The sequence below is a fragment of the Podarcis gaigeae genome (genome assembly GCF_964106915.1).
Source record: "Podarcis gaigeae genome assembly, chromosome: 8".
Lineage (NCBI taxonomy): Eukaryota > Metazoa > Chordata > Lepidosauria > Squamata > Lacertidae > Podarcis > Podarcis gaigeae.
The window spans coordinates 66,253,185-66,278,067 of NC_139684.1; the positions used below are offsets into that span (position 1 = coordinate 66,253,185).

The 24,883-nt window shown below is 44.4% G+C and overlaps 1 protein-coding gene and 1 long non-coding RNA gene across 2 annotated transcripts in view; one reads left to right on the plus strand and one right to left on the minus strand.

The window, feature by feature from the left end:
• OPRD1 (opioid receptor delta 1) overlaps positions 1-640 on the minus strand; it is a 37,894-nt gene extending 37,254 nt beyond the window's left edge. Inside the window, exon 1 of the mRNA XM_083750925.1 lies at positions 73-640. Coding sequence (XP_083607051.1) covers positions 73-299 — 227 coding nt within the window. The 5' untranslated portion in view covers positions 300-640. The remainder of the gene's footprint in view (positions 1-72) is intronic.
• The window catches only part of LOC310850013, a 38,367-nt gene continuing 13,643 nt past the window's right edge, over positions 160-24,883 (plus strand). The window contains exons 1-2 of the long non-coding RNA XR_014567199.1: positions 160-240; positions 17,882-17,978. This is a non-coding gene — a long non-coding RNA (uncharacterized lncRNA). The remainder of the gene's footprint in view (positions 241-17,881; positions 17,979-24,883) is intronic.

The following is a 24,883-nucleotide window of genomic DNA, read 5'->3' on the forward strand; positions in this document are numbered from 1 at the left end:
AGACGTGCATAGGACTTTCCCGTGGAAGCATCTAGGGATAAGCCCCTTAGATCCCGGCTATCCTGCCCTTACCTGACAATGCCGTACATGACCAGGATGTTCCCCAAAAGCCCCACCACGCAGACGACTGAATACAGAGCAGTGATGGCGATGGCGATGATGATTGAAGTCGTGTTCTTGATCGGGGACTGACTCGTGGCGTTGGACGTCGTGAGAGAAGTCGACCCGAAGTCTTGAAAGGTGCTGTTGTAGGGGAAATCAGGGTAGGGTTCAGCACCGGGAAAGGTGGACGGCTCCATCTCTGCCGGGAGCTTCTGGATCCGCCCCCCGAGGTTGGGCAGACGGGAATACTACAGGCTTCCTGGGAGCTGTCCCGTCCTGGGGGTGCTGAAATAAGCGAAGTGCATCGAAATAAACCCAAAACTTAACCAGGGGGTGAGGTGGGGAGTTGCCTACCAAGGTAACGACGGGCTCTCTCAGTAGCAACTATGCTAGCCAGAAAGGTCTGACATCTCCTCTAGTCTTTCTGCAAATACTGTTACAGACACAGCACTGCCCTCCCTCCCTTCCTGGTCTGCTGCTGAGCATCTGAGCACGAGAAACCGTGAATCTGCAAGCTCTCCTAATGGTTGTGATTTCTTTCTCTCTTTCCCCCCTTCTTTTTTTTAAAAAAGGAGGGGATATCTGACATCTCTCTTGGACGTCGGGAACGACGTACGGGGCTGCAGATTAAAGGGAGGGGGCTGCCCATTTAAGGATTGGTGGGGAGAGCAGTTTTACACATTGCTCTCAGCTGCCTTGGAAATGCGGTGCCCCTGCCTAACGCGTGTTTCTTAGGGAGCTACTGATATCATTAGAGATCTCTAATAGATGTTAACAATGGAGGCATCTATTAGAGATGTTTAACTGCATTTGAATGGGGGGGAGGGTTGCAACATCAAAGCAAAACAGCCACTTTATTTTCTTTCTTTTTAAGGCTAATTATAGACAGAAGAAACAGCCACTATGTTCCACCGGAAGCAGTGGAATTGGTTAGCATTAAGCACACAACGTCGGAAAAGCAAAAGCACCCAGAGAGGCATTGTCCACGGCAGCCCTCCAGTTTTAGAATTATTTCCCCCTTATTACAGCTCAGTTGTATAGAGCACATGCAATGTGGGCAGAAGGCTCAGTCCCTGGCATCTTCCAGTAGGGCTGGAGAAGAAAGACTCTTGTCTGCAACCCTGGAGAGCAGATGTCAGCTGGATCAATGGTCTGACTCGAGATAAGTAGGCTTCCTACACAGGATAATTCAGCATATTTTAAACAGTCACTTAGGCATAGGGTGTCTATCAGTCCAAATAATAATAATAACAATAATAGCTCCAAACAACAACTTTAAACACTGGCCAGTTCAATAGATTTGTGCCTGAACAGAGCCCATCTATAGAGGTTTTAAAAGCACCAGATAGACCTTATCTTCCAATAGTTACAAAGAAAGAGGAGGCTTGCATGCTTTCCATTAAAAAAAAATGGCAGTCATTTTATCTGTAAACATATTTCCACTACTTAATTGCCTTATTTGCATAAAATATGGGTTTGTTGCCTTCCTTCCTGAGCACCCTCTTTTTATTCTCAACTCCTTTTCTACATATTTTATAAAAAAAAACAAAATCCTTACATCTATATGATTTAAGTAATAAGAATAGTTTAAAAAACCCTACACTTCATCCAAATAGTTCAGGGCAGCATACATAGTTCTTCCCCCACCCAACTGTATCCTCATAACAACCCTAGAGTTAGGCTGAGAGACAGTGACAGGTCCAATAATACTATGTAAGCTTTGCAACTGGGTGGGAATTTGAACCCAGGTCTTCTTGATGTATTGTTAGTTGGACACCCCGGTCTCTCAAAACATTGCCTCTCTCTCCCCCCCTCCAAATCAGTCCTATTGATAACTGGGTAATATTTTAATCAAGGACAGCCCTTAGATCTTGCACAAGAAGAGTTCTGTTTTATAATTCCCAGCAAGTTATGTAACTGAATTCATATCCTCATATATGGAGAATATGAAATATCTGTGTGTATTAGATTAGAGACCACCTCTTCAACATTAAACAAGATAAAACCAGGAAGCAGATGGGAAGAAGGGTGCTTGATTCCCAACTCTCCTCCCACCCTTGCTAATAGAAAAGAAGCAGTTTAGGCCTCCAGATATTCTCCCAAGGGATGAAAATTGGAACCCAGAACTTCAAAGCAGATTTATGCCATGCAACTCATTGCATCTTAAAGTCTTCCACAATGACACCCAACTGCATGTTTTTTATTTATTTATTAAATCCTGTTATAATTCTTCTTGTTGTTCTCTCTCTCTCTCTCTCTCTCTCTCACACACACACACACACCTCCCCACTTTCTATTTCTTGCCAAGCTACATCTGTTTGCTTAAGTACCATGTCAGGTCTATGGTCCACCATGCCACGGGGGGCTCCCAAGATGCGTCAGGGATGATCACCCAGCTCCCCTCCATTAACACCCACATTCAGGAAAAAAGAAATGGTCTGAATGAGGAAGATGAGGAAACGGAATCAAACTTTCACCAGTGTTTACCTCTTGACAGAGGCTGTGTACACATGTCCATTTACTCTGAATCCAATGCACTCCCACCACTGGTTTGGTAAGCAGTGTGCATGTTAACCACAATCCATATCTATCCTGCTGTTTCTTATGAAATACTGCATTTCCCCTCAAGTCAGCATAGAACTGAATTGAGAAAAAGAAGAACCTAGCAACGTTTTAAGCCAATAATTTGTACACAGCCAGAGCATTTTCAGGAAGACTTCTTTTACATTCAGAGTTTAGTAATTCACTTTTTTTAAAATATTATTTTTTTAAATCCCTTATTACCAAAATCCTCTCTTCTACTTTCCCTGTTTGTCTGTCTGTCTGTCTGTCTGTCTTTCTGTCTGTCAGCAGCAATCATTTCTGTACGCTTTCCTCTCAAGCATCTTGCCACCCCATAATTTAGGGATAAGGAAACTGAGACCCTCTAGCTTTTGCTGTACTGCAACTCCCGTCATCCCTGGTCATGGGCCAAGCTGGCTACGACTAATGGGAGCTGGACTCTCACCACAACTGGAGGGCCGCATGTCTCTCAACCCTGCCGTAATTAAAGCAGCAATACTTAAGGCACCTAGGGGGAAAGCCACTTGAGCTTGATGTGACGTACTTCTGAGGAAACAGGCTTACAATCACACAGCCCAAGAGAAATAAAAAATAATATACATTCGGGGTTTTCCTGTTCATTGCTTTGTTTTTCACACTGTTGCTGCTGTTTGCATGCATGCAAGATTGCACCTGCAATCTATCACAAATGGGATTGCAACAAAATGATGCAGCGTGGAATGCGGTTTTTCAGGGGTCTAGACACTTCAATCCACTGCCCCCCAGTTTTCCTCCTCCCTTGAGAATACGCTGGCATTCCATGCCCACCGAGCATGCACATTGGGCTATGGGGGGTGCTTTCTTTCTCTTCCTTAGATTTCCCCCCTCTTAAATCCTTTTGCTCTTTCTGCAAATCTTGGGTCTCCCTGAAGTTTGCTTATATTTGTGAATGGATAATGCCATGTTGGCTACAACAGCGCTCACAGCCCAGATATCGGAAATGCAGGGAAAGGTGGAGTAGCAGCATCTGGACTTCACCTAAAGCTGGCATTTCTCTCCCGAAGAAAAGTTCTGTCCCACTCAAAAGCTTGCTGCATAGCTGGATGTTTTGTTTTGTCTTGTCTTGTCCCCCCCCCCCAAAGCATCACTTTGTCTTTTCCCAGTTCCAAGTAGTGAGAAGTTCCAGGGGTAGCACTAAAGAATTTTGTTTGTTTCCAGTGGTTGCTTCTGCAGCCAATGGCAATAAGACCGACAGTAGGTGGAGCCCAAGCCACTGACACTCACAGCCAACTAATTCTAGTTTTCTGATGAGTTCTACAAAGGCAGCTGAAAGCTAAGGAGGAGGAATTTGGCAAACAGTGCCACCCCCAGGACTGGATCTAAGCAAGGAGACAGGCAGATAAGGGCAGGCTGGCGGTAAACTGAGCTTGGTCGGGCAGTGTCCCATTTGCCCAAATCAGGCATAGGCAAACTGCCCTCCAGCTGTTTTGGGACTACAACTCCCATCATCCCTAGCCAACAGGACCAGTGGTCAGGGATGATGGGAGTTGTAATGCCCAAACATCTGGAGGGCTGAGTTTGCCTATGCCTGGCCCAAATGGACCAGCCTCCACCATTCGTTTCATTTGGCTGGGAGCGAAATAATGATTGATGCTGTCTCTGTGATATCTGCTTTACTGCATGTAAGGTGTTTATCGTGGCACAAGGTTTTGGGGACCGTAGTCCACTTCATCAGATGCACAAAGTGTAATCCTGAATTGGCAGGTGTATATGCACAAAGGGTGTTGGAAGGGTGCAACACAGCTTCCTGAGAGCATTTTGCATGGGTTAAGATGGATAGATGAAGGGACTTCCAGACTACCCCTCTACCTTTATCACTATGCTGACTTCTCTCTTTCTCTTTGATGTTTAGATGGTTTACATCTTAAGTTGCAGCCTGTTTACAACTTCCTGGCCCTCCTCACTTTCTTTCTCTGAACTTCAAAGCAAGAGGTCACCTTGGATCTCTCTTCTGAGGACAAAGTGGCAAACATGGCTTCTTTGTTTCTTCAACCAGATAGTTAACTAGCACTATGAAACTCTTTCCTGTCAAGAATGTACTTCCTTTCATAAACATAATTATTTTATACCAAGTCTCAGTCTGAATACCTTTCAGCATGGATACGTTTAACAAAAGTTAACTTCTGCTGCTGCATATAAACCCTCTATGCTAATAAAGGGTTGGAGTGGATTGGGGGGAATGGAACACAAAAAAAGGACAGGTGGTGATGATTATCATCAGAGTGGCCAATTTACAAGCCAGCATTGGCAATAACCCAAACACCCTGACACTAATTGCTCATTAACACTTGTAGTGTATAAAAACAAATGCCCATCCGTTGCTGAGACTGAAAGTCCTTGCCTCCCCACAACAGTCTAAGTTCCAGGGTTTTGTCCAAGCAATTGGAAACAGTGCCTGCATGAAGCCAACCTCTCCTCCGCCCTTTCATGCCTCTTCTGGTTCTGGGAGACAAGGGGAAGTGGAGCTTATCACAGCAGGAGGAGCAGACACCCTTAACTCTCCACCAGCCTGACTCACCTCTTCCTCTTGGCCTCCATCCTTCCGTTCTCCTGCTTCAGCTTCTGCTTCTAGACTTCTCTCTGCCACAGACTCTCCCAGCTTACCTTCCCAATCTTCTCCCCCTTCCCTCTCTGACCGCTCATTGTTGTCCTTTGGCTCTGAGCTGCCTTCTCTTGGTGGTTCCACAACTGGTTCCTGCCGCTGTTTCTCTGAGTCCAATAAGTCAATGACAGCTGGAATATAGATTATTGTGCAAAGGTAAAAGTCGCAGCCAATACTCTACCCAGTTTTGCCCAAGGCCCTTCTCACCTCTTTGAAGTGCTCTCCCTAGAAGGTTGCCCATGAGGGACAGCAATCCTTGGGGGGAGGAAGATTCCCCACTCCTGAAGTAGACAGTTTCTGCCACAATAAACGTGTTTGTCTTTAAGGTGACACAAGATCTTTCATTGTGTGTGTGTGTTTCAGATCTCCCTTCTAGAAAATATTTTCTCTGAAATAGGTTATTTTTATTTCAGTGGAGTGAACTTTCAGGTAAACAGACAGTCTCATTTTAACATCTACTCTATGACTCAGTTATAATTTGCAAGTGAAAAGTGCCTTTCTTTCATGTATCTACAGAAGTCCAGCTATGGGGATGGAGACAAATGGAAGATTAAATGAGGAAAACAGGAAGCAGGACAAACTCTGGCAGAGAGAGAGAGAGAGAGAGGGGGGGGCAAGCAAACAAGAATCTGAAGAGCACATGGCTAAAAATATTAAACATGACAATTTATTTACATACATCAGAAGCAGACAAAGGAAGTAGCAGCAAAGGAATTAAACGTGCGGGTGGCGCTGTGGGTTAAACCACAGAGCCTAGGACTTGCCGATCAGAAGGTTGGTGGTTCGAATCCCCGCGACAGGGTGAGCTGCCATTGCTCGGTCCCTGCTCCTGCCAACCTAGCAGTTCGAAAGCACGTCAAAGTGCAAGTAGATAAATAGGTACCGCTCCAGCGGGAAGGTAAACGGCGTTTCCGCACACTGCTCTTGTTTGCCAGAAGTGGCCTAGTCATGCAGGCCACATGACCCGGAAGCTGTATGCCGGCTCCCTCGGCCAATAAAGTGAGATGAGCGCCGCAACCCCAGAGTCGGTCACGACTGGACCTAATGGTCAGGGGTCCCCTTACCTTTACTAGAAGTCATGGTGAAGATTGAACATAATAGCCTGCTTTATAGGAAGCCAGACCATTGGTCCATCTAGTTCAGTATTGCCTACACTGACTGGTAGCAGTACTACAGGGTTTCAGGCAGAAGTCTCTCTCAGCCCTACCCAGAGATATCGGGATCCGAATTAGGGACTTTCTGCATGCAAGGCAGATGCTCTGCCACTGAGCTACAGCCCAGACTGGAGATAAGCTGGATCATTTCTTTGCATCTGCCTTCTTGGTGAAGGACAGTTACTGCACTAAACCAACTTTTTCTGGGCATCTGAAAAACCGAGTAAAATAGATACAGCTAGTGCCAGGGCTTATCAACAAATTAAAACTGGACAGTTCACTGAACCAGCTGAGAATTCTGTAGGAAAGAGCTTAGATCTGAAATTGCTGATCTTCGCACACAAGTATGCATGTTGTCACTAAAACCAGCCTCTGAATAGAAGATTAGAAGGGAGTCTACATAATTTGATTTTTTTTTCTTAATGCAAGGATCCGGATAATGACAGGCCAAGGTGATATCAACACTATACATTTATAAAGAGCTTGGCTTCTCGCACGGAATAGTGCCCAGCACCCTTAACAAACTATGGTTCTCATGATTATTTGGTGAAAGCCATGTGCTTTTAAATGCATGTTAAATGAGCTTTAAATGAATGGTGTGGATGTGACTCAGTTAGCTTAATAGCGGTCCCTTCCTGAGAAACTGGTGGAAAGTAGGATTAGAGATAGTACAGGTGGCAACCGCAACAAAATGTTGTACCGTGGAGGATTCCTATTCACTGTTTTGGTGTTCCCATCAGTTAGCCATGCACTCTTCCATTATAGTTCTGCTGGGGAAGCCCAGCCAGATGGGTGGGGTATAAATAAATTATTATTATTATTATTATTATTATTACCCACACACCACAGCAGTTGGCATCCCATGGTCAATGAGAATATGCTTTGGACTGTTGTTTTGCAGGTTCCCCCTCTAAGGTTTTTCTTTTTTTTATAATATTTTTTATTAGTTTTATGAAATACAGAAAAAAGAATAAAGAACATATTATGAAAGTAGAAAAGAAAAGTTACAAATTTTTCTTACTCTTTTTTCCCAATCTGTTGGACTTCCCCACGTCCTCCCAACCCTGCATACTCTGTGATACATAACGTCTGCAATTTGTTAACTTATTTCAATACTTATTGTATCTTCCTTTTTATCATGTTACCCAATTTCAAATAAATTATAACCCAAATCATGTACATTTTCATTTTAACACAATAAAGTTGTTTCATTATTCTATCTCTGACTCCTTGTACCTTAATTTCCATTTCTTTAATTTAACATTACTGAAGCTAGAATTTCCTAAAAGGTGTGTTTTTTAACATTCATACAACTTATAATGTTTTTCCAAATAGTCTTTAAATTTTCTCCAATCCTCCTCGAATGTTTCTTCTCCCAAGTCTCGGATTCTGCCAGTCATTTCGGCCAGTTCCATATAGTCCATCAACTGCGTGTGCCATTCCTCCAGTGTGGGTAAATCTTGTGTCTTCCAATATTTTGCAATCAGAATCCTTGCTGCTGTAGTAGCATACATAAAAAAAGTTCTGTCCTTCTTAAACACTCTCCGGTCCTTAGAGGGGGTTCAAAAAAATTTGAACCCCCTCTAAGGTTTTTCTCTCTCCTCCTCTGACTTTTCTTCTTTTTCCTTCACAAACCTCCCAGTGCTCGCTGGTCCCTTCCCTTTGTGCATGGGCAGAGCTATTTGGCCCTATATACACAAACACACTCATAACTGAAAGCCTGAAATTAAAAGAATGATTATCAAGCATATAGAAGAATTGCTGAGAAGGAATCAGCATGGCTTCTGCAGAGGGAAATCTTGTCTCACCAAACTTGTGGACCTCTTCGACATTGTGAACAATTATATTAATAGGGATCATCTGACAGACTTTGGATTCTTGGACTTTCCCCAAAGGGAAGGCTAAAGCTCTGGAACATTATTTTTTTGGAGGGGTGGGGAGAGATGTCAAAGGGTTTAGAACAGATACAGCTAGTGCCAGCTAGTGCCACTGTGCTGCCCTCCAGATGTCATTGGACTCCAACTCCCATCAGCCTCAGACAGCATGGTCAAGGGTGATGGGAGTTGTAGCCTAGCCACATCCTGAGTGCAGCACTTTGGCTGCCCCCGGTTTAGAACATTAGCTTAGCAGGGAAATAAATATGTTGAAGGGTTTAGAAAATGATGCATGGTATTGTGGAGTACATGCATAGGGAGACCTTTTCCTCCCTGCCTCATCAATCACTTGAGCTCCTTCCAGGGAAATTGATTGGCAGTAGAGTCAGGACAGAAAGAATAGCGTACAGCTACACACAGTGCACAGATGATTTATGGAAATCAATGAGAAGAGGTGTGATGATGGGCCCTAGCACAAATGGCTTTAAAGAGGTAGGACTGGTATGTAAAGCAGTTTTAGTCAAGACAGCCAAGCTGAGCCTCCACGTGCAGAGGCAGCATATTGCTGAATACCCCTGCAGAGGGGTCCGAGGTTTGATCCTCAGCATCTCCAAGTAAGGCTGGAAATGAATATTGTTTGAAGCCCTGAGAAGCCAATGCCAGTCAGTGCAGACAGTACTGAGCTAGATGGGGCAATGGTCTGTCAACAGCCTTTATATGCAGCAGCAGAAGCTAACTTTAGTTAAATGAGTCCTTGCTTGGAATACCCCTTTAGCTGAAAGGTTTTCAGACTGTGACTTGGTATAAAACAAGCAAGTTTACGTTTATGAAATGAAGTACCTTCTTGACAGGAAAGTGTTTTATAGTCCTAGGTAACTATCTAGTTGAAAAAATAGAGAAAACCTATTGGTGTTTCACAACTTTCTGACTTGTTACAGGACCTTTGCCAGACCTAGCAGAGTAAACTCAGAGTCCACGAAAGCAATTGGCAACTTGGCCGCAGACAGGATGGACGAAGCAGGAACCAGGAACTTGTAGTTAGGTGTTTATTATATACAGTGGACTATTTACAGGAACAAAACAGAACACAGATCTCAGCTAGCTCTCTCCTACACGACTCACAACTCCTACACTCAAACTGGTACTAACACATTCCAGTTAGTAGGCCATTAATCATTATTCCCGTGAGAGAGCTTGACCAATCATGGAGCTGTCTCCATGCCTCTGTATCACCAGGCAGACTTACTCCTTCACATTGCCTTGGTTGTTGGCCAAACCCTAATTGACTCTGTGTGTGTAGCTGCACGTATTCAGATTCCCAACAGCTATGTTTGCTGCTGTGTCCTCAGAAGAGAGATCCAGAAGAAAGCCCTCTCACCTCAAGGTCCAGAAAAAAAGTATGTGAAGAGGAACAGGAAGTTGTCAATGGGATGAAACCTAAGATATATCAATCTGAACATGAAAGAGATAGGCAGAAGTTAGCATGGATATAAAGGTACAGGGATAGTCTAGAAAGCTCACTCTATGTGTAAATTCCTCTGAGCCATGCAAATTCCTCTGAGCAGCTGAGTTGCACCTGCATTTCCAGTACTGTCTGATCCTTAGTAAGGCAGATTCCTTTGTTCATATGTTCCAGTCATTGGGAACAGCAGTGAGAAAAGGCTGTTTTCTTCAAGCTCTGTTTGCAGGATTCCTGGAAGCATCTGGTTGGCCACTCTGAGAGGCAGGATGTTAAGCTAGGTGGGGTACCTGCTGGACTCAAGCTCTCCCCAGCCCCACCTAGCATGGGCAATGGTCAGCGACAAGTCCACTCACCTTCTATGGTGGGCAGTGTTGCAGCCATGCCAGGTGACCCGACGAATGGCAGGCTGGATCGCCCAGCTGCCAGCTATTTGGCCAATGCCGGCAGTCTTTGGTCAGAAATTCCAAAGGGCCCAACCAACCAGTGAGAACACCTGGAGCCACTCCCGGAGGGTGGGGATAAATTGCGGTCTGCCCAGTGCCCTTCCTCAGCATGTGAGCCAGTGTGGTGTAGTGGTTAAGAGTGGTGGACTCGTAATCTGGTGAACTGGGTTCGATTCCCCGCTCCTCCACATGCAGCTGCTGGGTGACCTTGGGCCAGTCACACTTCTCTGAAGTCTCTCAGCCTCACTCACCTCACAGAGTGTTTGTTGTGGGGGAGGAAGGGAAAGGAGAATGTTAGCCGCTTTGAGACTCCTTCGGGTAGTGATAAAGCGGGATATCAAATCCAAATACTTCTTCTTCTCTTTTTCGTTGGATCTCCCCAGCCCCACCTAGTGTGGGCAATGGTCAACCATAATGGGAGCTTGTATTCCAGCAACATCTGGACAGCCACAGCTTCCCCATCCCTTGGGCCTGACCCAAAAAAGCTCTTTTTATGCATGGACCACAAAAAGTTCATTTTCACCTTTTCCATTCCCCTCCCCTCCCTCCCGTTCCTTTGCACCTTCCACTGCCGCCGGGATGAAGTAATCAGTTTGCCCGGTCGAACACATGAGTGAAGTTCACCGAACAGGATGTCAAATTGCTGCCTCATTGAGCACCACAGCAGCTCACAGTGTGTCAAAGCACAAGATTGACAGATCTTGCGCAAGAGGGTTTCACAACGAAATCATTCTCTTGAGAAGGAAACATTGGTTCATTTGCAGGACAGGGAGAGGCTGTTAGGGATCAAGATGTTTGCACTATATCCATTTGCTTGTGTTTTCCCTTCACCTCTGCTCAAAGCTCCCTCCAGTTTATTTATAATTGAAAAGCTCTGGGGAGATTTCCCAGCAGCTCAGCTTGGCATCAGGCTAGCTGCTGCTTCTGCATTGGATAGTGCCAGAAGGCATCCCCTCTTTGCACACTCCATTAGTGCCCTCCCCTTTCCTGCATCCAAAGATGACACTCATTTTCCTTGCCAGCTTCGCTACCAAAAGGAATTGGATGGTGATCAAAGCAAGCCACTTGTGCCAATCTTGTGGGGCAATGGATGGGCGGTGGGGGGGGGCACAGATGTGTCACTTAGCTTCGTACAATAATCTATATTCCAGCCATGTAGGAAACAGAGGTTTCCATGCTAACATGTCTCTATCCATTCATCCAAGCATGCAAGAGGCATTGTCATAGTGCCAGGACAACTCAAAGTTGGATCAGAGAAGGATTGAGGAGAGCTTGACTGGTTCGCCACTCTGGGTGTCAAACTGAGAGGGCACTGCAGCAATGATGAACAATAGGAGGGGAGAGGAGGGGGGGTGCTGAATTTTGGCATTGCAGGGAGTGCCACTGAAAGCCCAAAGTCCGCCACTGGTTGGGCAGGAACAGGGCTAGTGAGAAGTGTGGCCTGGAAGGGACAGTTGCAGTGGTCTGGAGAGTCACATTTGCCCTCTCCCCTAGGGCCCAAGGCTCCCCAAGGCTAGATAATTGGCCTTAAGGTTCAAATGCCTGAGGGACCTGTTTGGGCAAGCTGCTTCCAGCAGCCTCAGCTCCCCAGCTGCAAAGAGGACAAAGTCATGACCTGCTTCTACGGATGCTGATGACATGAGCAAACAATGGAGTCACAGTTTGGATTTTTCACTGCTTGGCGTCCCAGTATTTATTGCAAGTCTTAGGCGCCCTTTACCCCCGAACCTCCTGCCAGCTCTTATTCTGCTTGAAATTAATCAGGAATGTTTGAGATGATGTCCTGCTTTTTCTGCCTGTGTGGTCAGCAGCATTCATCAGACCAGGTTGACAAGGCGGGTAACTCCTGCTGTTGGCTCATTCCTAGAACGTGTTTGCTTTTAACTCCTTACAAAGTCAGGGCTGAACACACTGGGCTTTGTTCAATGCTAATTCTAATCCTCTTGAGAGTCCCATGGACTGCAAGAAGATCAAACCTCTCCATACTGAAGGAAATCAACCCTGAGTGCTCACTGGAAGGACAGATTGTGAAGCTGAGGCTCCAGTACTTTGGCCACCTCATGAGAAGAGAAGACTCCCTGGAGAAGACCCTGATGTTGGGAAAGATGGAGGGCACAAGGAGAAGGGGACGGTAGAGGACGAGATGGTTGGATAGTGTTTTCGAGGTTACCAGCATGAATTTGACCAAACTGCGGGAGGCAGTGGAGGACAGAGGTGCCTGGCGTTCTCTGGTCCATGGGGTCACGAAGAGTCGGACACGACTAAATGACTAAACAACAACAACAATCCTATTCAGAGTAGACCCATTCATGTTAATGGATGTGCTTGTTGGGGCTAATAGGAGTTGGAGTCCACCCAATTCCTCCAGTTCTTTTCCCTCCCAGCACTATTCTGGAGATTCTCCTGACTCCCCAGAGCAGATTTGGGGTGTGGGTGGGTGGCACATGGGGGAAAGAGAGAGTGGAAGTCCTGTTGTGCCTGTTGCCCTGGCTTCCCCCAGTGCACCAGATTAGTTGAATCTTCTGACCCATGGAGATTTAATGTTAGTCATGTGTTTAAGTAGGACTAACATTAGATGCAACTCTTTTGTTTGATGTTTGGAAGGTGGAAGCATAGGAACCAACTCCTAGGGGGCAAGGGGTCTTCAGCCCCCTTGTGTGCACTGCATCACATGATCAATTATGCGGGGTGGGGCTTACCTCCCCCCCCCCAATATTTTATTCAAGTTGGCATCCCTGGGTGGGAGCAAGTTAACTTTACTGAGTGATGGAAAAGAATAATGCCAGAATAATTTTCCTTTTAATTCCAGGAATTAAAATATAAAATGTAAGCTATGAATTCTGAAATGGCTGTGGAATATCAGCCTTGCCGCACAGCTATAGCTCTGTTCTTCATCTCCCAGTGTACAAATTGTGTTGTCAAGAAGAGAGCATTCTTGGCTGAACTTAAAGGTCACTGTAAAGCACAGCCAAGATGGAGGTCTCTAATGAACATTAGGCCAAGACATTTTGCAGTTTTATAGTTCAAAGCCAGTGCCTTGAACTATGTCCAGAAGGTAATAGGAAGACAGTGCAGGTACAGATGTGTTGGCACCATATTTGGCCTGCAAGGGACATTAATCAAGAGAGGGCTGTTGAACGGTATAGTGATTAAAGTTTCAGAGCAGTGATCATGGCCGATCCCACGTAGGGGTGGAGGAGAAATCTGACTGAGCTTGCATTTAAAAGCCACCCTAGAAAAACCCTCACTTTCTGAAACAATACATGAACCAAAACACAGCCATCTTTTCAGACTCTCATTTCTCTGAATTTTGCAATGTTGTTCTCCAGCCAAGTCACACAAATAAAGATGCATACACTGGGGTAAAATGTGCATTAAAATCCATGTATTAGTGAAAAGAACATGCTTATGATTAGGGTGAGTTGTTTTGCAAAAATGTGTCCATTAGGCAGAATTGAATGCATTTTTAAATTAATAGGCCCTTCATCTCAGTTTCTCAGAATCCGCTTTTTAAATCAATCAGCTACAATTTTCTATTTCGGTCTCAAGATCACTAGCTACAAACACGCGCTCTGTACCAACCCAAAACAATCTGTTATCCTCATTTTCTTTTCGTTTCCCATGGTTATAAATCTCAAATCCCAAGAAGACCTACTATTTTTTTTTTACGAGTTTCTTTTTAAGACAGGGACTTGGGATGGATTTACTGCCCCCTATTTCCACAATGAGTGCTTCTTATTTCCTTTAAAGCCATAGAAGGCTGAGGGCCAAGATGAATAAAGAACCACTTTCTCCCACAAGGGAAGGGCCATAACTCAATGTCAGAGCACATTCTTTGCATACAAATATCCCAGGTTCAATCCCTGGAATCTCCAGGTAGGGCTGGGGAGAACTCCTCTCCCTGAAGCCCTGGAGAGCTGCTGCCAATACTGAGCTGGATGAACCAATGAGTTGTCTCCTTGGCAGCTTCTTGTGTCCCACAAAAATCAGCTGCCAAGCTGGGGTTTCTGCACACCTGTAGGAAACATCTTCCTGTGCTCCACTTAAATCTGTGCATCCTTTCACCATCAGCAGTATGGCTGTCAGGAACATGTGAGAACCTTCTCTGTTTCAGGACTTACTGGGTTTATCACAACTTTGTTTTCATATTGTCAGCCATCATTATACTTCAAGGGCAGAAGGACAAACACCCACTATCTGTTACCAGTGGTTTGAAGATCTCACTGCCCTCACTGAGGTCCTCCTCCAAGGGTCTTCTAGCAGTTCCCTCACTGCAAGAAGTGAAGTTACAGGGAACCAGGCAGAGGGCCTTCTCGGTAGTGGCGCCCTCCCTGTGGAATGCCCTCCCACCAGATGTGAAGGAGATAAAATACTACACAACTTTTAGAAGACATCTGAAGGCAGCCCTGCATCGGGAAGTTTTTAATGTTCGATGTTTTACTATGTTTTTATATGTGCTGTAAGCTGCCCAGAGTGGCTGGGGAAACCCAGGCAGATGGGCAGGATATAAATAATAATTATTTATTATTACTGCTATTATTAACTAAATGCATGGCCTATAATTATCAATTTCATTTAGGTACCTCTTTGGATATTTGGACTGCCTATATTAATTTCTGCATTTAGATCAGGATTGGTGATTCTTCTTGTTAATGCCATCTGGCAATGGTTTTGTTGTTGTTGTTGATTACTCTTCTTTTATTACTATTTTTTCCCCTCTCCTTTCTTTCTGTTACATCCACAAATAAAAACAGTACAATCCTATGCCTGTTTACTTGGCCTCCTAGAGCTACAATTACTAGAATTTCCTGGAAAGGGGAATTGATCATTAAGCCATTCTGGGAATCATAATTCTGTGAGGGGACTAAAGGTCTCCTAACAACTCTCAGCACCCTTAATAAATTACAGTTCCCAGAATTCTTTGCAAGAAACCATACCTGTTTAAAGTGGTGCAAGTGTGCTTTGAAAATATAGTGCAGATTGGCCCCCAATCACATTTCCCAGCTCAATTTGTCCTGGCTGGGTTTGAATGGAATCAGGGTTCCAAATTTCTGGAGGGCACCAGATGGGGGAAGGTTGAAGTGGAGAATGAAGTTGTATACTTTTACTATTTATTGAGAAGATTTCTGTCCCGCCTTGCTATAAAATACCCCAGGTGACTCTCTCTCTCTCTCTCTCTCTCTCTCTCTCTCTCTCACACACACACACACACACACACCATATAAAAAGCATTCACAGTTATATGCAAATTTCTTGAATGCTCTATTAATAAATCAACTGCTTGGAGCAAATCAGCAATATATGAACCCAGATGCAGTTTTGCAGCCCAGAAGCAATTATGTGCTTTCAAAAGGGTATTTTGCTTCATGTGTGTGTTTTCTGTAAAGAAATTAATAGCCAAAACATTTCTGACACAAGGTATGATGACTGCCTCCATGTTCACCTAACCACCTTCGGTGGAACATGCTAGGACTTGGTCCCTGTCTCACACAAGCAACCCACCAGCATGCAGAAGTCCTTGCTAAAGGCATGGACTCATCTACATACAGGTCAGGTAAGCGTGGTGTGGTTTAGTGCTGGCAGCGGTGCTGTAGGTCATTTGTGGACTCTGGACTTAATGAGCATTCAGCATAGCTCCAAGACTTAGGTTCCATCATCCTCACTCTCGCACGTCACCCTAAATGCTCCTAAACCTGTTCTGGATTTCCCCCACAACCTTCTAGAGCAGATTTTTTTTTGGGGGGGTGCAGGTGTGGTGGGGGAGGCAGAGCGAAGCCCGGTTGCACAAAATCCCTGCACTCACATAAACATTTTGTTGATTACCATGCAATGGTCTTTACCAGTCCATTACTCTGTAGCAGTAGTGGTCGGTGAGACTGAGTGGGGTGGGACGGTATTGCTAATCTATCTTCCCGACACAGAGATTTCTGCTGGTAACCAAGAGAGACAAAGGAAGGGGTGAAGTGGCAGTGCCGTCAATGTGTTGTGGGTACATTGGTAGAGCCAATCTGATGCTCTCGCTCCTGTGCCCGCAGTGTACCAACCTTCCCACTGCCTTGTACATCTCCCTCTCTGTAACCTGTTCTGCATTTGCAAGCCAGGTGAGTGATATCCCTCTACTCCCCTGACCAATACTGCTCTTTAGATTAGGGAATAACCAACATGGTACTCTCCGAATGGCACTGGATTCTAATTACCATCAGCCCTATTGGCCAGGTTGGCTGAGCTAGTGGAAGCTGGAGTCCAGAAACATCTGGAAGGAACTATGTTTCTTACCCCTGCTTTAGATGATGGTGCCCATTACTTCACTCCGTGGTAAGCCAGCTTGGCTACATTTATCCCACCAATGAGTGTTGAAGGGGTGTCTGGACATCTTTCCCACAGTGCTGTTGGGTTTAGGCTTGAAATCTGTGTTACTTCATTATGACTGCAGCATTTTTATCCCACCCTTCCTCCAGAGAGCTTGGACAAGGACACATAGTTCTCTCCCAGACTATTTTAGCTTCAGAACAACCCAGTGAGGTAGGTTTGGCTGAGCAATTGTGACTGCCCAAAGGCAGCCAGGGAAAACTTCAGGGTGAGATGAGGCTTTGAAGCTGGCTGTCCCTAGTTCTGTACTGATGTTGAGGCACCCTGACTCATGCCCTGCTAGGGCCCAGGTTGGGAAGACCTAGAAGAGACTGGAGAGAAAGTGGATCATAGCATTTTCCCTTCCACTGCAATTTAATCCCCTGCAAAAGCCTCCATTGTGCTTTTGCCGCTCAGATCATAGCTAATCCTAATAAGCTGGCTATGATGCCAGCAGGGGTGAAAAGTGGTCGGTAATAAATACTTTGTGTGTGATTTAGAAACTGCCAGCCAAACTGGCATTATTTTGTTGTGGTCTAAAGCATTGGGGGTATACAACCTTCAGTCAGGTGGTCTGCGGCGATTCTGTGAGGACCATTTACAATTTGAATTCTATGGAGCTGAAATTGTATTACAATAAAATACAACATAAGAAACAAAAGAAGTGCAAAAATCATTTCAAAAACATACAGCATCTAATGCAGTGCATTAAAATTGCTACAAAAGGCAGAGGGGTGGGAATCTTAAGTGGTCTGCCAGGACTCTCAGTAATTTTCAAGTAGTCTGCCAAGACCCTCAGTAATATTCTAGTTGATGCAGTGAGAGTTTGGGAGCCATTGTTCCAGGGCCTCTCCTATAGGCAGAATGTTTCCACCTGTTGCTACAAATCATAAATGCAAACAGAGTAGGGATCGGAGGAAAATTCAGTAAATTCAGATATAAAAGAGTATCTAATTAACACTTCCAGAAACAATATGTGAACTGAAACGCAGCCACACTTTAAAATCTGCACTTCTCTGAATTTCGCAATGCAGTTTTCCAGTTACATTATGAGTACAGAAATGAATGTACTAAAGTGTGCCTAAAATGCCTATGGTAGTGCACATTATGCACAAAATACATGATAACAGGTGAAATTGCTTGCAAAACAAACAAGCAAACAAACAAAAACCCCACATGTATATCGGGCAAAAATGCATACAAATGTACATTAGAAGAATTTTGCACTAAAATGCTAACGAATTTCCACAATGACTTTCTTGTGTTTTTTTGTTTTTGTTTTTAATGCAGAAAAGTAGAGAACTGAGCTTAAGGTTGAAAAAATGAGAAACGAAGAGGAACTGAAAATGACAGATCCATCCATCCTTAATTGCAGCTCTAGCTCCAGAAGAGGTGAGCATATTTCTAACAATAGACTATGCAGCAGCAGCAGCAGTGTCATACTACCATCATTATACCGGTAACTTGTCTTCATCTGGTGGAAGAAGCTCAACTTTAAAATGCTTATTTTAAAACTTACCGTCTAAAACGGGGAGGGGACAGAAGACAGGTCTGGATCTGCTGATACAGCTATGGATGAACTGCAGACCTTCAGGGGTTTAACAATAGTGACAAGAAAAGGCTTGTTTCCCCTCCTAAATGAGACCACTAACATAAAGGAAAGAGGCTTGTGGGGAGGGGATGCAGGGGAGAACAAAGGGGTTTGTGTGCAAGCTTCAATTCAGGTTCTAGGTTTGGCACCAGCAGTTGACCTCGTGTTTGCTGCCTACAAAGTCTGCTTGCCACTATTTCCCCTCCTGTTCCCCCTCCCCCTTCAAGTTACATTGGCTGGGATGCCGATTCAGAGGACAAATGCTTATCCACTTCTTGTTGTTTAGTCGTTTAGTCGTGTCCGACTCTTCATGACCCCATCCACTTACCCTTCCACAAAAAACAATGACCAGACTCTAACATGAAGAAGGAGCAAAGGGCTTTGCAAGCCTCTTATGTGAAGACACCTCTAGATTTATTGCACACCCTCAGCTGCTTTGATTTATGAGGGGCAGAGCCGCAGCTCAATAGCGAGGCACTTACTTTGCATGTAAAAGGTGCAAAGAGTTCATCGCTGATTTCTCTGGGTTGAGCTGGGGAAAGACTGCAGCCTGAATTCCTGGAGAGCTGTGGTCAGTCAGTATTAGCAATACTGAGATGAGCTAACTCCCTCTCCAGAGAGACAGAGATATTCACTGCAAGGGGTTCCCTAAGTTAGTCATGTTCATTAACTTCAATGAGTCCACCCTGATTAGTACTAGCACTGGCTACAACCCAGATTTGTTTATGTGTTTAAGCTGCTCAAAAAAGTCTGCTGAACCAAGCCCTGAAGAGTGGGAAGTTTTATTTTCGTGCATTTCCGTCTTTTCATGTAGAATATGAATTCTACAAGAAAGCTGCGTATCAGCCCTATGAGACCTTTTCTCTTTCAAGCCTTTTACAAATTCATTACTCCATATGGATATCCATCCTTAGTTTCCCATAGGGATGGGATATAAATAGAGGAAGACAGTCAAAATGAGAAAACCTGACAGCAGATGAGATGAGAGACAAACAAGCAGTCAAAGCCGATATGTAATCAAAGGAGACAGATAACCTATGCAAAAAGAGAGAAAGAGAAGGGGAGTAAGACTAGCAGGACTCTTTGGCATCATTTTATGGCATTATTCCAAGATGAGCATTATCCAGTAGCAAAAGCTCCTGAAAGGAACGCCACCTGAGCACTGCCATTGCAATCTATGTCTTCAATTAGCATTCACCCCAAAGTACTTTTAGCTGCTTAGATTCAAAAGGAGGGGGAAGAGATTTTGTCATGAGCGGCTAATCTAATATTGAAAGGACTCTTCATACTGAACTTTGTTGACCTACAAGAAACAGTTTAGCCCCTAACAGAACCAAGAAAAGGTAGAGAGTGTAAAGAACATAAGAAGATAGACCAAAAGTCCATTTAGTTCAGCAGTGAGGGACCTTTGATTTGCAGATCTAATTTTGCCCACTAGGCCATTTTGGCCAAGCCGAGCTGCCCCATCCCTGAATTAACATCAGGTGTGAGGCAGGTCAAAACTGTTGGTTCATGGAAAAATTAGTATACAAAAAGGAGAATTCCAAGATGCCAATATCCAAGTTTGGGACAAGTACTCTTTAATGTCACAAAATATGCAGCAAAGTAAAGTGTGGGGATATTGGTTCCTTAAAATACAGTGGTACCTCAGGTTACAGATGCTTCAGGTTATGCGTTTTTGGGTTGTGCACTGCGCTGAACCCGGAAGTACCGGAACAGGTTACTACTGGGTTTCGGCGCACGCACATGCGCAGAAACACCGAATCGCGAACCGTGTGTGCACAGATGCGGCGCTGCAGGTTGCAAATGCTGCGGGTTGCAAACGTGCCTCCCGCATGGATCTTGTTCACAACCCAAAGTTCCACTGTATACCCTTCAAAGTGATTTCCAAAGCTTCCCACTTCCCCTAGCATAGAAAAAGTTAAAATGGGTTTACTTACAAACTCTCCAAAGGTCAGAGTCATGTGCTTTTCCATGCAGCACTCAGAAAAAGTTGTGCATGAAGAAGCTTTGGTATAGTTGCAAAGTGGTGGAAGTTCCTAAATTATTGGTATAGGAACTAAAGAGAGACTTGTTGGAGCCATGCAACTAAGCTGGAGCAATGAGCATAGTCTCTTCACATGCTGAGCTTCTCAGGTAGACTAAAGGTACCACAATAGGCTTGATTACCTTCCTCCCAAGGTGAGGGGGAGTGACTTAGCTAAGTCCTTAGAGTAAGGACACCATACTCTATGGCATTAACCCCTTCATGCATTAATTAGACTTAAGCATGTTGGTTATGTGAGGCAGGTTATCCCGCAAAAACATGGCTAGACCCAACCCACTGTAACAGGGGGTTGCTTGCAAACCCTTGTTACAGTGCCCTGGACTGGGCCCTTGTCATTAACATATACTGTTATCCCCCCCCCCCCAGCAATCTTAAAATGTGGGACACAGCTCACTCACTGAGAAATATACCCTATGCTTTCTATGTACCCCACACATTTTTTTTCTGGCGCTGTCACTGATACAGTCCATAATAAATAAAATAGATACGTGTAATAATTTATGGCAAACTTTGATCCATTAAAAAAGAAAGAAAAATAACAATGATGGGGCTCTCTGGAGATGGAGCCAATCCACAGACCCCAGAGTCCCTGAACATCAGCAGATGATGCCAGTTTAACTACACTGAGAATTGATCTTGACAGCATTAAAAATAAATACAATAAGTCTCTCCTCCCCCCGCAACACACTTGTAAGCACACCTTTCTGTTGCCTTCAAGGCCCCAGTAATTTCTAAAACTGGTTACTTGTCTGAATTTTTTGCTCGTTCTGGATTTTGCACATTACCAAAGATGAAAATGAGCCTGTGTGTTGTTTTTGTTTCCACACGTCAATAAAATCTCACCATGGGTGTTGCGCCCCCCCCCCAATAGTTTGCGCTGCATCTGCTAAGCAGGGGGAAATACATTTCCAACGCTGGAGTTAAAATTAGAATGGATTCTTCTACCCATCACCATTGTGCACAAAAGGATGGAAGACATGTTCTTCCCCCTCAACCTTTTGCTTCCTCTGTGGTATTAAGAATCGGCAAGGTTTCTCTGCAGGATGTTTAGCCGGATAGTTGGACAAATCTAAGGGTTATAGGGCATGATTTGAAAAGCGGTGTTGCTTTGTTGCTTTTCTGAACTGATTTCTTTTTTTTAACCCACTAACAGGCTTCATTGATGAAAATGCATCTTCAACAAAGGTGCAACAAAATGCACTGGTAAAGTGACCAGGTAAAGAAGTACGGTAAGTTTCAAAAGGGACAGGCAATATCTGAGTTGAGAATCTGAAAAATAAAATATTGTTATGGCTGGGGTACCAGAGTCTTGTAGTGAATAGTAGAAATTAATAAACAGTAGAGTTTAGAGAATACAGTGGTACCTTGGGTTACATACGCTTCAAGTTACAGACGCTTCAGGTTACAGACTCTGCTGGCCCAGAAATAGTACCTTGGGGTAAGAACTTTGCTTCAGGATGAGAACAGAAATTGTGCTCCAGCGGCACAGCGGCAGCGAGAAGCCCCATTAGCTAAAGTGGTGCTTCAGGTTAAGAACAGTTTCAGGTTAAGAACAGACCTCTGGAATGAATTAATTACTTAACCCAAGGTACCACTGTAGTTGGAGTATCAAAGGGAAGATACCAGGCCAGTGGAAAAATACAAACTAAGGCCGGGCCTCACCTGAGGTAGGTAGCATGACAAAAGGTGTTGGTGGCCCATCTCAGAAAAATCCTTGGGTCTGTGCAAATCAGAGTTGCCATGGTTACTGTGGGTGGAGAAAGGTTTGGGATTGAAAACCAGGGACGGGGAGACTGTGCTCACAGGAAAAATGTGCCCTTTTAAAACTAGGATGGGGATAGCTGACAAATGGGGAGGAGCTGCTTGGAGCAAGGGTAATTTGCCAGTGAAAAATGTTTTAAGATGCTTAGCAGAACATGAGCTTCACTGGCTGCATCTAAGGGTGTGGTAAGAACCCAGGGCATTATCAGGCAATATGAATATTATATAATATATAATGTCATTTCAACAAAAATGCGTCTATATTGACCATTATGGCGACCAGCACATATTCAGAATCTTTACACATCTAGTGTCCGTTATTCACTTGTTTATTTAAAATGCCTTTCCTCAAAATAAAAACCTCAGCAAAAAGATAAACCAACACCCAACCTATAAAACAAATTGAGAGCTAGTGGTAACCAAATGCTAATGGAGATGTATGCTTTGTGTTCAGAAAACATTGTCTCCAGCTGTGTTCTGCATTCCTGCTGGCCTGAAGGGCCCAGAGGTGATGTAGAAAATGAAATTTCGTTTTAAAGAGAAAGTGAGATGCTGGGAAATGTAGAAGCAACAATCCCCCTCTTTCTGTAATGCTGTCAACCCGATCCTGCTTTGGAGGTTTGAAAGATTGGCAAGTGTCAGCCGGAGCCCCAGGCAGTGTGTGGGCAAACTCTGTGCAAGATTCTCCCACGCAGGCTCATGACTCCAGCTGAGCACCTTCTCCTGACCCGCAACACCCCTGCGCTGCAGGCAGGCTGACTCCCACACACCTCTGACAATCTAGGTGAGCAATGTCCTGTAGCGGTGCCATCTCCTGGGGGAATCTCCCTGGCAGATTAAAAACTTTTGGCCAAACTAGATGTGACATCAATCACATAGCTACACCTTTAGCCTTTGAATGGCTGTGTTTGGGGTTTTAGTTTTAACAAATACCAGGGGCAGCTCCAGTCTCAGGGATTCGATCACATACTGCAAATTTAGGTTTGCGGATGAACGCCCTCTGCCACAAGAAAAGTCACTTTTTATGTTAGCATCAGGCCAGCAGTTTGGTTTATTTGGTTCACAGAATATAAACATCAGATCCAGTATAGCAGGAAGTGGGAAATGTTTTTGGCCCAGTGGGTCTGATCTTTATGTTCTCCCCAATACAGTGGTACCTCGGGTTACATACGCTTCAGGTTACATACGCTTCAGGTTACAGACTCCGCTAATCCAGAAATAGTGCTTCAGGTTAAGAACTTTGCTTCAGGACGAGAACAGAAATTGTGCTGTGACGGCATGGCAGCAGCAGGAGACCCCATTAGCTAAAGTGGTGCTTCAGGTTAAGAACAGTTTCAGGTTAAGAACAGACCTCCGGAACAAATTAAGTACTTAACCCGAGGTACCACTGTACCCCGTTGTCCAACTTTGAAAGCTGTCAGAGTTTGCCTGTAGGGCTAGGTAGGAATGAGCCGGATTGAACTGTCAGCTGATATGTTGACAGTTCAATCCTTCATTCTGCACTCTTTGCATGCACAAGGGAGTTCCCTGCAGTCGACTCTCTCATGCACCTGAACTTGACAGGATTGAACTCCCTGTCCATCAGCTGCTCATCCATCCTGATTTCTGCAGGGATTGGCTGCATCATGTGAGTTCATGTGAGTGGGTGGGACTAGCAAGCGCAACCAAACCAATCAAGAGTCAACACATGCACACACCAACCATCAGGGTGACATCACCTGGTTGGCAGGTGGACATGTGGCTTATGAAAATGAAGCATGCTATAATTTACTCTTCCGGCACGGCAATGAACTGAATGTTCCATAGCCTAGAAGAGAGCAGAGCGGATTCCTACCCTAAACCAGAGGCGCTGCAACATTTCACATACGTTTCCTATCCTTATATGCAGTGCAGCTCCATTCTGGCTTTGTATTCATGGTGCTGGTGAATCATGCTTAAAATGGCTATTATATATGAGAGGATGCCAGTGGGTGTCAGTTGAGAGACAAATGCAAGGGCAAAAAACTGACAGGCAGATACAATAATGAAAGATATAATAAGGCATCGATTTCTCCCCCCTCCCCCATGTTCATCACATGCAGCAATGTGATGTATTCCAATAAAACCTACATTATTGGAAAAATCCATGTAGGCAGAGAAGAAAAAGAAAGAACACAAATATCGGAAGACAAACATGACCCAGTGATGGAGGTTTGTATAGCTATATTGGTGTTCTTTCTTTTTCTTCTGAAGACTTCATGGGAAAGGAACCAGATATCATAAATGTGTTGGTTGGTTGGTTGATTGGTTGGTTGGTTGGTTGTTTGGTTGGAGTTTTTGTTAAAAGAAATTCTGGTATAAAGAAAAAGGGAATTCCTTGGATGCCTAGACCCAGTTTTGGGGCAAGTACTCTTTGGTGAACTAGCCCCAACTGAGATCTGAATTCACAAAATATGCAGCAAAGTAAAGCATGGAAATATAGGTTGTTAAAATATACTTTAAAATATCCCTTTCTCAGTTGCTTCCAGAGTCCCCCATTTCCATTAGCACAGAAAGAGGCTACACATTTGGTAAGTTAAAAATGGTTTACTTACAAACTTTTCAAAGATCACATTCATGTGCTTTTCCATACAGCAGCAAGAAAACATAGGGAGTATGACTTAGTTTCCAAAATTATTTGCATAGAAATATGAAGATGGCGTGCTAATTCACATGGTCTAAGCTTGGAGCATCCAGCTTAGACCTCCTTAACAGTAGGGTTCACATGGTGGGAGGAGAAAGAACAGAAAGCATGGTAACCCTTCCTCCTAAGGTGCTGGGGAGTGACCTATCTAAGCCTAACAGGGCAGCTTACTCTATGGTCTTAACCCCTTCATGCATTAATTAGAGTTAATCTTGCTGGTTATATGAGGCTAGATA